Source organism: Suncus etruscus, chromosome 5, assembly GCF_024139225.1.
Source record: "Suncus etruscus isolate mSunEtr1 chromosome 5, mSunEtr1.pri.cur, whole genome shotgun sequence".
Classification (NCBI taxonomy): Eukaryota; Metazoa; Chordata; class Mammalia; order Eulipotyphla; family Soricidae; genus Suncus; species Suncus etruscus.
The window spans coordinates 98,099,963-98,116,088 of NC_064852.1; the positions used below are offsets into that span (position 1 = coordinate 98,099,963).

General features: G+C 36.7%; 1 protein-coding gene across 1 annotated transcript in view; it reads right to left on the minus strand.

The window, feature by feature from the left end:
- The window catches only part of CERS6 (ceramide synthase 6), a 331,923-nt gene that overhangs the window by 208,130 nt on the left and 107,667 nt on the right, over positions 1–16,126 (minus strand). Inside the window, exon 3 of the mRNA XM_049773537.1 lies at positions 7,624–7,754. Within this exon, the coding sequence (XP_049629494.1) occupies positions 7,624–7,754 (131 nt within the window). The remainder of the gene's footprint in view (positions 1–7,623; positions 7,755–16,126) is intronic.

The window sequence follows — 16,126 nt, forward strand, 5'->3', positions numbered from 1 at the left end:
TCCAAAATAGCATTAATTTATAGAATTTTTCATACTCATGTCAAGACGAAGAAAATCATAAAAATGGAAATTTTTTCTTTAGTGAAATTTTATACATCACCAGAGTGAGGAAAATGTGGAAGTATCTACTGTAGTTTCAAATTACTCAGCATATTTGTTTTTGCAAGCATGTGGATGAGTTATGAAAATGAATATATTCACCACAAAATATTCTCTGATCAAAGACTATTCAGAAATAAAGCATAACCAATTCATCTTGTTACTTCCGATATGACCATATTCTCTTCTCTAATTCTGGGCTCTATTTCCTTTCGTAGACACAAGATATTTCTATTCATTCAATTAAATCAACAAAAGAGTGATCAAATAAGTATGAAAAGAACAATAGAATAAACCAATTATTTCCCAAATGTGAATTATTATTAATTCAATGCACTAAAACTAACAAGATTACTGGATTTATTTGCAGAAGTAAAAGCCACGATTTTATAAGGCTTTAAATTTCCTAAATTTTGGGCAGTCTCTTTCACTTTAGAGATTCAAATATGGCAGCATTTGGTGCTAAATTTAATCAGCATCAACTCTAAAATGGAAATTCTAAAAAAAAAAAGAGAGAGAGAGAATCTTTGGCCACCATTTAACTGCACAGACTCCATATAAAGTCTAGCTCTTTGCTTGTGAAGCATTGTTCCTTATTTAGGAACTTTGTTTGAAATAAGTCAGCACAAGATCTGTACAATGTGACTATTGCTTGCATTTCATTTCAGCTTGTTATAGGGAAGATTCATTTTTCCAGTCAATATGAGACTATTCAAATGAACGTCATATATAATATTTATTCCCAGACTTATACTACTTGATATACTACACAATAATAAAAGTAATATCATATTGTTTCATCATACTTTAATGCAGATACTTTAATGGCAGACATAAAATTATTTTATACTATCCTGATAAAATTGCTGAAGAAGGAAGGCAAATACTCAGTAGCCTACAAGCATGACCCCTACCAGTACTGGCTCTCTGGTGGGGGTCAAGCCTACTAAGTTCTTCTAAAAATCTTGCATGGTATTTTGTTCTTATAAAATCTTCTCTTTCCCCTGAAAAACCTCAATTTCAGTTGTCAAAAAGGAATTAAATGTCCCTGGAAGAAATATGCATCCAAACTGACATAGCAATTACTAATACCAAGCAAACGAGAAAAATCACATAAATGGTTCAGCACACTCACTACTCGCTGACTAACATCTTTTATCTGGTCCATCTGCATTAAATGGAAGTGCCAATGAGAAGGTATAGAGCCAGTGGTTGTTCCCATGACAATATGTTACAAGAGTGGAGAAACCCTGAATCTCTTAGGCCACGGGAATTTCCTTCCTTCCCCAATACTTGCTATGCCTATACAAAAAAAAAAAAAAAAAAGATGGGGCAACACAAACCCTGTCACTGCAGCACTTTTTCTGGTTTTGTTTTGTTTTATTTTTTGTTTGTTTTTTGATATTATTTTCCTTCTCTTTTTTCTGCCACTTTTTTCTTTCTTTTCCCCTTTTGTGGATATTATTCGGTGATTCTTTTTTTTTTTTTTTTTTAGTAGTTGATACCAAATTTTTTCTCCTCTTTTCCTTAACCTTTTTATCTCCATCAGAATCGCATAATTTGAATCATTCAGCCTCATAACTTGAGGGGGGGGGAAGAATGATACCAGGACCAGTCATATGAACATGTAGTGTAAATAAAAAATGACCAGACTGGAACACCAAACAGAATAGATACCCAACCTATAACAAGCTGTAAGGCGGAAACCATTTGCACTAGGATTCTGGGGGGTAAAGGAGGGAGATGTGGGAGACATGCTGGGAACAAGAGTGGAGGGAGGACAACATTGGTGGTGAGAATGCCCTTCATTCATTGTCACTATGTACGTAAATAATTCTGTGTAATAAACTTCAGTCACAATAAAAAATAATTTAAAAAAATGGAAGTGCCAAAATATAGATATGTTAACGGATGATACCAACCAGTACTGGTTGGCAATTATATTGGTGCTATTCAAAAGGATGAAACAATTCCCTTGAAGGAATTCTAAAATTCCTAAAATAGTAAATATGTAATAGAAAAACTATAGAATCTTAACACTTGGGTGCTAAATCCATGTCTCAATTTTTCTTGTTATCTTGATCTCTAATTTGACTCATGAAGAGCAATCATTTATTTTCAAACAGTAATGCTTCTTAACCAGGGATGTGTGTCTTAAATTACCCAAAGGATATTTTCTTTAATCCAGTGGCATTCAACCACCAATTATCAGACTAGTGTTCATCTACCACTGTAGAAAGATTAAAAATCACTGATTAACTGTCTCAGTTATAACTATCATGGACAAGTAGGTGAGACAGGTGTTAATGTCATATATAAAAAGGTTGAAGATTGTATGACCAATTGTATTTTAAAAAAACTGTTTTTTGTTTTAAGTTGAAGAACGCTTTTTTTTTCATTTATATAAATCCAGGCCCCATTAGGACAGAGTTTGGGCATGTGTATTTTGAAAAGTGACTGTTAAGCACATACCTGATTGAAAACAATTTTCACAACCAAATATTTTTGTTTGTATGTTTGTTTTTGCCACAACCAGCAATGATTAAGATTTTTTGTTGGTATTATGCTCAGTGGTCATTCCGGTGGTGCTTGGAAACTATACGGTATGCCAGGTATGGAACCTGGGTTGGCTGCATGCAAGGCAAACACTATATCTATTGGGCTATCACTCCAGCCCCATCCCAACCCAATACTAAAAACAATTATGACATAGCATATGAACAGACTAATATATTTCTGTTTTATTCCTTGTGATATCATTTAAATGTTACTCTTTCTATCCCATTTTTTTGCACTGAATTTCTGCCTCTGACATTTTCTTAGAGAGTTTTAATTCAATTCTAAACAAATCTGAAGTTGAATCAGTATATGTTAGGTTTCTTCATATTGGAGGTCTGGATTCCAATATAAATCAGCAAATCCTTCCAAAACAAAGCCATATCAGCATATAGACATTTGACACCTACATATTTAGAAGAGTTTGTGTACTGTGAGAAATATGATGCAGTTCTTGTACCCTCAAGGAGCACATATGCTATAATTACAGTGAAACATGTAGATAAATTTAGAGTAATTAATATACAAGAAAAGCAATGCTTCAGTGTTTAATTGCTACTATTTATAGATCTGAATGAGAAAACTATAGAATAGAAAATAAAGAAAAACAGGCCTTTATTTCTGACTGAAGGAAGAAGTCAATGGATGACAGATACCAAACATGAAGGCCAACTTAGAAAACAAGGCAAAAGAATTTATTTTTTCTGTAATTCTAAAAAAAAATTCATCAAGGTTTTAAAGTAGCAAAGCATAGAGAAGTATTTCAGAAAAGTATATTTTTGTAGCAAACAAATATGATATAATTAATCAGGAAACCTTGAAAGTAATTGGGATGTGGTAGCAGTGGGTTTACAAAGAACAAGTGGAACCTGTGGGGCTGACTGGTTTGAGTATCCATCCTGTTACAAAATAGAGACAGACCATAGATACAAAGGTAAATCAAAAGAGGGAACACACCAAAATTATGAGCTAAAAATAGGAGAACAATAACCTAATAGTAATATCTGCACTGGGCACAGTATTTGGAAGAAACTGGCAAGAGAAAAGTACTACACAGACCATGGGAGGAAAATAAAAAAATTTAACACTGAATCTAGAGAAATAACTCAAGAAAGACTGCAATGAAAGAGCAGGATGAAGGATACTAAGGAAAGTCAACCCATGAGTTAAGAAAGTAGAGAATTCATCTACCAGTTTTCTGCAAAAAGGCCCCAACATTAAATAATTCCAGCCCCATCAAACCTTAGTGACCTAACCACAAGGCACCTTTTTCTTATATCTTTTCTCTTATTTATTACTATGTCAGTCATTCAGTAGTTACATGCTTATATGTTTGGTAACACTAAAACTCACATGCTCAAAGACTATGACTTGAGGCAATTAAAAGCTTTTTTCTTTAATTTTTAAAAATTGCTTTATTTAGGGGCCGGAGAGATAGCGTGGAGGTAAGGCATTTGCCTTTCATGCAGAAGGTCATTGGTTCAAATCCCGGCATCCTATATGGTACCACGAGCCTGCCAGGAGTGATTTCTGAGCGTGGAGCCAGGAATAACCCCTGAGCACTGCCGCATGTGACCCCAAAACAAAATAAAACAAATAAATAAACTGAAAAAAAAAAGAAAAAATTGCTTTATTTAAACATTGTGGTTTACAAGGTTGTTCATAATACAGTTTTTTCCCACCATAACAAAGATATTTATGATTAAGTTCCAGTCAACACCCTTTACCAGTGCATATTTCCTGTTACCAATGTCCCTAGTTTCCCTCATGCCCTCTACCTGCCCTCTACCATCTCTACAATTATGAGCTTCTTGATGAGAGAAATTATAATCCATTTATATTACCCCCAAATCCCTCATTGTGCTGTTATAATGCCATATCTCTAGCAATCTTTTAGAAGTAATTCTACCTGGGTGTAACTAACTTGGTGACTGTGGCATGCAGATAATAGCCAGTTAAATTCAAGAAGACAGATACTGGCGAATATGAGCCTTGTTATTCAATGTGTGTTTACAAACCAGCAGCATCAGCACAATTTAATTTGCTGAAAAATGCTATCTCAGCTGCCATCCCAGTCCAACTGAGTCAGAATCTGAAGTTTAATAGGATCCAGCTGACTGAATCCCCAGCACATTGATAATAGAAATAAGTAGAACCAATATAGTACAAAAATGGCTAGCACTATATCACCAAAATAGGTAACTTGAAAAGAAAGAAAATGTTTCAGTACTGTGGATAATACCCTTTAACCCCCGCTCAAATATGAGCAACAATTGAGCCCATATCCTTTACAGTATGTGGCAAGACCATAAATTCCAGCTTCTGTTTAGGAGCCATGATGCATAAATACTTCCTCCATAAATACCACTAAATTCAATTAAGGAGAGTGGCTTGCTCAGACTAGGAGAAACTACCCAATACCTATCAGATAAGAAGCATGGTATTAAAATAAAAACAGACCCTCAGATCAATGGAACAGACGAGTATTCAGAGAATGTTCTCTAGACATACAATCAATTAATCTTCGATAAAAGGGCAAGAAATCCAAAATGGAGCAAGGAAAGCCTCTTCAACAAGTGGTGTTGAAGCAACTGGACAGTCACTTGCGAAAAAGTAAATTCAGACCTCCATCTAACACCATGCACAAAGGTTAAATCCAAATGGATTAAAGACCTTGATATCAGACCCAAATCCATAAGGTATATAGAACAACACATATGTAAGACACTTCATGGCATTGAGACTAAATGCATCATCAAGGAGGAAATATCACTCTCCAAACAAGTGGACGTGGAAATAAATAGATGGGATTTTATTAAGCTGAGAAGCTTCTGCATCTCAAATAGTGACTAGGATACAAAGGCCACCCACAGAATGGGAGAAACTATTCACCCAAAATCCATCAGATAAGGGGCATATATCTAAAATACAAGGCACTGACAGAACTTAACAAGAAAAAAAACGTCTAACCCCATAAAAAAATGGGGTGAAGAAATGAACAGACACTTAGTCAAAGAAGAAATACAAATGGCCAAAAGGTACATTAAAAAAGTGCTCCATATCACTAATCATCAGGGAGATGCAAATAAAAATGCAATGTACCATCTCATGCAACAGAGACTGGCACACATCACAAAGAACAAGATCAATCAGTGCTGGTGGGGATGTGGGAAGAAAGGAACTCTCATTCACTGCTGGTGGGAATGCTGTCTAGTTTAGCCTTTATGGAAAACAATATGGAAATTCCTCAAAAAACTGGAAATTAAAAAATAAAAACCTGGAAATTGAGCTCACATGTGATCCAGCTATATTACTTTTAGAGAAATACCCTAGGAATACAAAAACACAATACAAAATGCCCTCTGCATATTTATGTTCATTGCAGCTCTATTTACAATAGCCAGAATCCGGAAACAACCCAGGTGTCCAACAACAGATGAGTGGTTAATAAATTGTGGTACATATACACAGTGAAATACTATGCAGCTGTCAGGAAAAACTAAGTCATAAAAGTTTCCTATATATGAATGGACATGGAAACTATTATGCTGAGTGAAATGAGTCAGAGGGAGAAAGATATACACAGAATAGTCTCACTCATGTGTGTGATTTAAGAAAAATAAAAGACAGTATGTCAATAATACCCAGAGACAATAGAAATAAGGTTTGAAAGGACCAGTCCATGATATGAATCTTACCACAAAAATTGGTGAGTGCAGTTAGAAAAGTAACTACACCAAAAACTATCGTGACAATGGTAGTGAGTGAGAGAAATAGAATGCCAGTCTAGAAGACAGGCAGGGGATAGGGGTGGAGGGAGATAGGGGGCATTGATGGTTACACTGGAGAAGGGGGTGTACTTTTATGACTGATACCAACTAAAAACATATTTGTAAATAAAGACATTAATAAACAAAAAAGAAAAAAAAGAGAGGGGGGTTGGAGATTGTGTCCACTGAGTTTTGTCCAGAGTTCCTTATATTTTGACTTCATGAAGTTCCTGCTTTTGCATACTAGATTCATCCATCCCTAGGAATCAATGATGTTATTCAGCCTCCTCCATATTTTCCCCAAAGCCTTAGGCTTACCTCTGAGCTATAAATTGCAGTTGTTAAAATAATTTTAGCTTAATTAAAAGTTTAACCTGAAAATGCAATTTTAATCCCAAATACAAAGAGTCTATTAAGGAAGAGTACCATGCTGACAACATCATTATTAAAAAGACCTGGCATCAGGACAAAGCCCCTAAAGGAAAAAGCTATGAGATAAAGACACAGTCTTCTCCCAAATGATTAAAGGCCAAAGTGAGGAAGGAAAATATTGAGTCAAGATCTTCCATATGTTGGGGATATGCTCAATGCCTCTGTATTTCAAACTTTCCTTAACAGAAGGATACTGAGTGTCAGTGCTTCAAAGTGTCATTGCTCTAGATGAGTTCTCTTGTATTATTTTTTAACAACTTTACTGAAATAATGTATACTACATAAAGTTCACATTTCAGAAATGGAAGACTTTCAGTCTATCACCCACCTTCAAGCTATACTTCATTAAGCTCACCCAGAAAATAAAAGAGCCATTTCTTAAATCCCCAGCAACAGAGGACATGATCCTGATCCTCTAAAAATACATCCTACTAACTCTGCTTATTTCAGTGGACAGAACATCTTGACAAAGTCCCCTCTACTAAAATTCAAACTATAAAACTAATTATCTTTTGTACTGTATTTCAAAGGTTGAAAATAAAGACTGTAGCTCTTTATATGACTATTTTATAGGAACTCTTTTAGGAGATAAACTTCATTTCCTGCATCCAAAGTGGAAAGCACAAATTCTTAAAAACTGCTCCTTCCCCAGTATTTCTGTGAAATGTTTTTCTAGCAGGTGACACACATTAGGGGCTATGGAAGCCTAATGATAATATGCTTACTTAAGGTTTTTCCCTTCAAAAATGAAAGCAAAAATACTAACATGCTCTCACAGAATCGGGTTAGTATACTAGGCTTCTCCTGGTTGCGTCTTTGTCGAAACCAATGTTGAATGCTGCGAACATCCCAATCCAGCTGCTTGGAGAGGCCTTCCAATCTCTTCTCATCAGGATGCTACAAAACAAGACAAAGGAAAACCATTTTTATTTTCAATAGGAATAAATTTGATTTTGTCTATATTTACTTCTCCTTTAACATCAATGAGATTTTAAGAACCAAAGAAATAACAAAAAATGAGGTGGGAATTGGGAGTGGAGGGAAAGGCAGTCTATTCAGCTTTCAAGCTATAGGGGTGGAATATAGTATGACATCTTCTTAAGTACCTCAAGCAACTCAAGGTGTCAAGCACAAAATACATGTCTTTTTTTTTTTTTTGGTTTTTGGGCCACACCCTGTAACGCTCAGGGGTTACTCCTGGCTATGTGCTCAGAAGTTGCTCCTGGCTTGGGGGACCATATGGGACACCGGGTGATCGAACCGCAGTCCGTCCAAGGCTAGCGCAGGCAAGGCAGGCACCTTACCTTTAGCGCCACCGCCCGGCCCCAAAATAAATGTCTTAATGTTAAGATAGAATACAAAAATATACTGACCATATATTTGTAAAAGTTAATCACCCACTACCAATGAAGTATATAGACTCATAATTGGTTGTTTTTTTTTTAGTAAAGTTACAATAGATTGCAATGAATGGATTTTTTCAGTCTTTTTAAATTAAAACATAATAAAGAGAAACAGAAAGAGTACAGTGGATAGGGCTCTTGCTTTGCATGCAGTCAACCCGAATTTGATCCACTACAGAAGGTCCCCTGAACCAGCCAGGAGTGATCCCTCAGAGTACAAAACCACAAAAACCATAAAAATTTTAATGAGAAAATTCACAGCCTAAACTATATCTTGGATATACAATGAATAGAGAAATTAAACTTTAATTTCAATTTATTTTCTGATTTTATTGACTAGATAACACATTCAGAAGTTCACAAATTAAAAACTGTTTAACTTCTTATTTTGTTCTTAATCTCTAAATTCCAACTCCTCCCTTTTTATTAAATATTATTATTAATAACATTACAATTTTTCATAATTACTTTATGCAAATATAAGCAAATTTAAATCTACATTCTTATATCCCTTGTCATATGAAATTTTGGTTTACTACATAAACTGTTTTGAACTTTCATTTCACCATATATTTGGGAATATTTTATATCAAAATCTGAATATAGTCTCCTTCTCTAGATCAGTAAAGAATATATTATACTAAAAAAATCAGGGCTCCCTGTGTGTGACACCAGGCGGGGAAAATCTGCGAAAGTACACCGGCCCAGTGGGGCCCAACTGTGAAAAACTGTGAGTGTGACCTGTCTATGTCTGTCTACTGTCCTCTTGCGTGAAACTCTTGCGAGTGGGGCAAAAAGAGGCTCCAGAAACCTCGCTAGCCCAGACACCATTTTCAAGGAGGGACTACAGAGCATGAAAACTGGCAAGGCTTTGCAAAAGCCGGCTCCCTGTGTGTGACACCAGGCGGGGAAAATCTGCGAAAGTACACCGGCCCAGTGGGGCCCAACTGTGAAAAACTGTGAGTGTGACCTGTCTATGTCTGTCTACTGTCCTCTTGTGTGAAACTCTTGCGAGTGGGGCAAAAAGAGGCTCCAGTGGAGCAAGGCCGCTCCGCTTCGCTACGCGGCCGTGCATTCTATCTAAGGAAAGAACACCATTGCAACAAGAAGAAAAAATAACACTAAGAACGGCGCTATATCACAGAAGCAAACATTTCTCTCCAGACTGTCTTCTCTGTTGCATGCTCGGGCCTAAGATTTGACCCAGTGTGAGGCTTCATCCACGGAGGACTCCCCTCCCTTAGAGGCAAGTCAGCCCATCCAGAAAGGGAGGAGCCAGAGGAGTGTGCTGCTTGCATCATATAGACAATGAATACCACCACAACACGTAGAAAAACCCACAATACAAGTGTGACAATGGGGAAACAACGCAGGCCAGCATCAGACATAGAGAATGAAGATGACAATTCTGAGGACCAGATAATGACCAACCAACTAATCAAACTCTCAGATAAGGACTTTAGACTAGCAATATGGAAGATGCTCAACAATCTCCAAGAAACCATGGATCGAGTTGAACAGAACACTAATAAGAACCAAGAAAATATGAAGACAGAAATCACAAAACTCCAAACTGAAATAACATGTCAACTAACAGGACTGAAAAAGTCAGTAAACGAAGTGAATGACAAAATGGATAAGCTCTGGGACAGGGTATCAGAAGCTGAGAATAGACTTGGTGCTGTGGAAGATGAGATACATAACAATTCCATACAGCAGGAGAGATTGGACAAAAACTTAAAGCAAATGAGCAGACAATGGAAAAATTAGTCAAAGAATGGGAACAGATGAAAATAGAAGTCTATGATAAGATCAACAGAAACAACTTAAGAATCATTGGAGTCCCAGAGACCCAGGAAGAAAATTTCCAGGAAGAATCAACGGTCAAGAACATCATTAAAGAGAAACTTCCAGAGCTAAAGAATATATGTGATCAAATCCTGCATGCCCGAAGAGTACCAACCAAAAGAGACCCCAGAAAAACCACCCCAAGACACATCCTAGTCACAATGACAAATCCCACAGATAAAGACAGAATTCTGAAAACAGCAAGATCAAAAGGGGAAATCACGTTCAAGCAAGCTTCCCTGAGATTTACAGCAGACCTCTTACCAGAAACACTCAATGCCAGAAAGCAATGGTGGGATAATGTGACAAGACTGAATGAAATGAATGCTTCACCCAGAATACTATACCCAGCAAAACTCACTTTCCGGTTTGACAGAAGAATACATGGTTTCACAGACAAAAAAAAGCTCAGAAACTTCACAGACACAAAACCAGTCTTAAGAAAAAAACTGAAAGACCTAATCTAAGACAAGACTACCCAAAAGACACACCAAATTTTGAAATAAAGATGGCGTTAAATCCCAGGACAATTCTTTCTCTCAACGTCAATGGACTAAATGCACCGTTAAGAGACACAGAGTGGCTAAATGGATCAAAAAACTCAATCCAACCTTCTGCTGCCTACAAGAAACACACCTAAATAGTCAGAACAAACATAGACTCAAAATAAAAGGCTGGAGAAAAATTATCCAAGCAAATAACACCCATAAAAAAGCTGGAGTGGCCATACTAATATCAGATAATGCAAACTTTATACTCAGGAAGGTTGTAAGGGACAAAGATGGACATTTTATATTAATCAAGGGGTACGTAGAGCAGGAAGAATTCACTCTCCTAAACATATATGCACCGAATGAGGGGCCAGCAAAATATTTAATACAACTGTTGACAAATCTGAAAAATAATATCAACAACAACACAATAATTGTGGGGGACCTTAACACGGCTTTGTCAACACTGGATAGGTCAACCAGACTGAAACCCAACAGGAATATACTAGACCTGAGGAGAAAAATGGAAGAAAGAGGCCTAGTGGATATATATAGGACACTCCATCCCCAGAAACCTGGATACACATTCTTCTCCAATGTACATGGGACATTCTCCAGGATAGACTACATGCTGGCACATAAAACATACCTCCATAAGATCAAGAGGATAGAAATTTTGCAGACTACCTTCGCTGACCACAAGGCTCTGAAATTATTTGTGAACTCCAAAGGGACTCAGAAGAAACACTTTAACACCTGGAAGTTAAACAGCCTCATGCTCAATAACCAGTGGGTCCGAGATGAAATCAAGGAGGAAATCAAAAGGTTCCTGGAAACAAATGACAATAAAGACACAAACTATCAGAACTTATGGGACACAGCAAAAGCAGTACTGAGAGGAAAATTTATAGCTTTGCAAGCACACATCAGGAAGGAAGAAGGAGCTTACCTGAGTAGCTTAATGACACAGCTAATAGAACTAGAAAATGCTCAACAAAAGGACCCAAGAATAGGAAGACAGAAGGAAATAACAAAGCTGAGAGCAGAAATCAATGAAGTGGAAACTCAAAAAACAATCCGAAAGATCAACGAAAGCCGAAGTTGGTTCTTTGAAAAAATAAACAAGATTGATAGACCACTGGCAAACCTAACAAAGAAAGAGAGAGACAGAAACTTGATAACTCGTATCAGGAATGAAAAAGGAGAGATCACTACTGATATGACAGAGATTCAAAGGGTAATCAGAAACTAATTTGAAAAACTCTACACCACTAAAAATGAGAACCTGCAAGAAATGGATAAATTCTTGGACTCTTATAATCTTCCACGGTTGAAGGAAGAGGATGTAGCATATCTAAACACCCCCATCACCATTGATGAAATTAAAACAGTAATCTAATGTCTGCCGAAAAACAAAAGCCCAGGTCCAGATGCATTCACTAATGAATTCTATCAAACTTTCCAAGAGGAACTACTGCCAATCTTGGCAAGACTCTTTCATGAAATTGAACAAACAGAAACACTTCCAAATAGCTTTTATGAAGCCAACATCACCTTGATACCTAAACCAGACAGAGATGCTACAAAAAAAGAAAATTACAGACCAATATCGCTGATGAATGCAGATGCAAAGATCCTCAACAAAATCCTGGCCAATAGGATTCAATGCCTCGTTAAGAAGATCATCCACTATGATCAAGTAGGTTTCATCCCAGGAATGCAAGGCTGGTTTAACATCCGTAAATCTATCAACATAATACACAACATCAATAACAAGAAAAATAAAAACCACATGATCATATCAATAGATGCAGAGAAAGCATTTGATGAGGTCCAACACCCATTCTTGATCAAAACTCTCAGCAAGATGGGAATGGAGGGAACCTATCTCAATCTAGTTGAAGCCATCTACCACAAGCCAACGGCAAATATTATCCTCAAAGGAGAAAAACTAAAAGCCTTCCCTCTAAATTCTGGTACATGACAAGGCTGTCCTCTCTCACCACTCCTATTCAACATAGCACTGGAAGTACTTGCTATAGCGATTAGGCAAGAAAAGGATATCAAGGGAATCCAGATAGGAAAGGAAGAAGTCAAGCTCTCACTGTTTGCAGATGACATGATACTCTACTTAGAAAACCCTAAAGACTCTATCAAAAAGCTTCTAGAAACAATAGACTCATATAGCAAGGTGGCAGGCTACAAAATTAACACACAAAAATCAATGGCCTTTCTATACACCAATAGTAATAAGGATGAAATGGACATTAAGAAAACAACCCCATTCACAATAGTGCCACACAAACTCAAATATCTTGGAACCAACTTGACTAAATATGTGAAGGACCTATACAAGGAAAACTATAAAACTCTGCTCCAAGAAATCAGAGAGGACACACGGAAATGGAAACATATACCCTGCTCATGGATTGGCAGCATTAACATCATCAAAATGGCAATACTCCCCAAGGCATTATACAGATTTAATGCCATCCCTCTAAAGATACCCATGACATTCTTCAAAGAAGTGGATCAGACACTTTTGAAATTCATTTGGAACAATAAACACCCTAGAATAGCTAAAGCAATCATTGGGAAAAAGAATATGGGAGGAATTACTTTCCCCAACTTTAAACTGTACTACAAAACAATAGTTATCAAAACAGCATGGTATTGGAATAAGGACAGGTCCTCAGATCAGTGGAATAGGCTTGAATACTCAGAAAATGTTCCCCAGACATACAACCACCTAATTTTTGATAAAGGAGCAGGAAATCCTAAATGGAGCAGGGAAAGCCTCTTCAGCAAGTGGTGTTGGCACAATTGGATAGCCACTTGCAAAAAATTGAACTTAGACCCCCAGCTAACATCATGTACGAAGGTAAAATCCAAATGGATTAAAGAGCTCGATATCAGCCCCAAAACCATAAGATATATAGAACAGCACATAGGCAAAACACTCCAGGACATTACAGGCATCTTCAAGGAGGAAACTGCACTCTCCAAGCAAGTGAAAGCAGAGATTAACAGATGGGAATATATTAAGCTGAGAAGCTTCTGCACCTCAAAGGAAATAGTGCCCAGGATACAAGAGCCACCCACTGAGTGGGAGAAACTATTCACCCAATACCCATCAGATAAGGGGCTAATCTCCAAAATATACAAGGCACTGACAGAACTTTACAAGAAAAAAACATCTAACCTCATCAAAATTGGGGAGAAGAAATGAACAGACACTTTGACAAAGAAGAAATACACATGGCCAAAAGACACATGAAAAAATGTTCCACATCACTAATCATCAGGGAGATGCAAATCAAAACAACTTTGAGATACCACCTCACACCCCAGAGAATGGCACACATCACAAAGAATGAGAATAAACAGTGTTGGCGGGGATGTGGAGAGAAAGGAACTCTTATCCACTGCTGGTGGGAATGCCATCTAGTCCAACCTTTATGGAAAGCAATATGGAGATTCCTCCAAAAACTGGAAATCGAGCTCCCATATGATTCAGCTATACCACTCCTAGGAATATACCCTAGGAACACAAAAATACAATACAAAAACCCCTTCCTTACACCTATATTCATTGCAGCACTATTTACCATAGCAAGACTCTGGAAACAACCAAGATGCCCTTCAACGGAGGAATGGCTAAAGAAACTGTGGTACATATACACAATGGAATATTATGCAGCTGTCAGAAGAGATGAAGTCATGAAATTTTCTTATACATGGATGTACATGGAATCTATTATGCTGAGTGAAATAAGTCAGAGAGAGAGAGAAAAATGCAGAATGGTCTCACTCATCTATGGGTTTTAAGAAAAATGAAAGACACCCTTGTAATAATAATTTTCAGACACAAAAGAGAAAAGAGCTGGAAGTTCCAGCTCACCTCAGGAAGCTCACCACAAAGAGTGATGAGTTTAGTTAGGGAAATAACTACATTTTGAACTGTCCTAATAACGAGAATGTATGAGGAAAATGGAGAGCCTGTCTAGAGTACAGGCGGGGGTCGGGTGGGGAGAAGGGAGACTTGGGACATTGGTGATGGGAACGTTGCACTGGTGATGGGTGGTGTTCTTTACATGACTGAAACCCAAACACAATCATGTATGTAATTAAGGTGTTTAAATAAATTAAAAAAATATATTAAAAAAAAGAAAAATCATAACTTACCTAACTACTTCCTTAATAAAAGACATCTAGGTGACTTTATTCCACCACTATAAACAATGGTGGAATAAATAATCCTGTCATAAATCATCTTATACATAGCGCTAAATCCCTTAAAGTAAGAAACATTGTAGACCAAAGAGCCTATAAATTTGGAATTCAGTTAGGTACTGAAAAATTACTCTGATTTTACTCTCCTTTGTGAGAATATCCATTTGCAAAAACCTCATTGACAGAGTACATTATCAGCCATTTCATTATTATTTCCCATCTAAAATTAGTACTTTTAACTTTATATCTTCTTGAAGAAAACATCTTTTTCTGTGTTTTTAAAAAATCAATGTTTTTCCTTTTGATATCTGGTGCCCAATTATTTTCTTGATATATATTCTTTGTTGATTTATAGAGTAGCCTTTGTTTTCAGCCATACACGGCAGTAATAAGGGCTTATTCCTGGCACTGTACTAGGAAATGAGTACCAGGGGTCTCATGAATAAAGCTGGAGATTGAACTGTGATTGGTCTCATGATGCAGTCAAGTGCCTAATCCTGACACTCCCTTTCTTCATTTACGAAGATAATTAGAGCTACAGACATGCTGCATACTTTCTACTAATGATTCATTTGCATATTACATTTAGCTTGTACTGTTTTTGCTTATTTGCTGTTTTACTTGCAGAAGTTTCTATTAACATCTGAACATTTTGTCATAGTTTCTGTTAACTATAACAGAAACTTCTCCACTATTTTGTTATAGTAACTAAATTTGGGATCATAATGATAAAATCCTGTTTAAATATTCAATAATTTCTCTCATGATAATGGTCTTTAAAAATAATTTATAGTTATATTACATTCAATAGTAATTAGAAGTACACCCTGAAATATAGCAAAAGGCATAAGTCTAATTTTATTTGTAGATAAATACAATGAAGATAAAAACATGTAGATAAAAACAGAGCCCAATGCCACTGTTAATTTTTTCCTCATGAAAAAATTGAATTTGTCCTTTCCCACTTCTACTATTCATGTGCCACTATTATAAAGTTAGGTTTCTGAGAAATCCTTATTTTCTATATGCACTTTACAATTTCTTGTCTAGTGCTGAGATAATAAAATGCCCAGTATATTACACACAATTTGTTGAAATGGGAAAGAAATTTTAAGTTTGTCCTTCATAAAAAAATAAGATGCCCAGGGACCAGAGAGATAGCATGGAGGTAAGGCATTTGCCTTGCATGCAAAAGGTCATTGATTCGAATGCTGGCATCTCATATGGTCCCCTGAGCCTGCCAGGAGTGATTTCTGAGCGTGGAGTCAGGAGTAACCCTTGAGCGCAGCTGAGT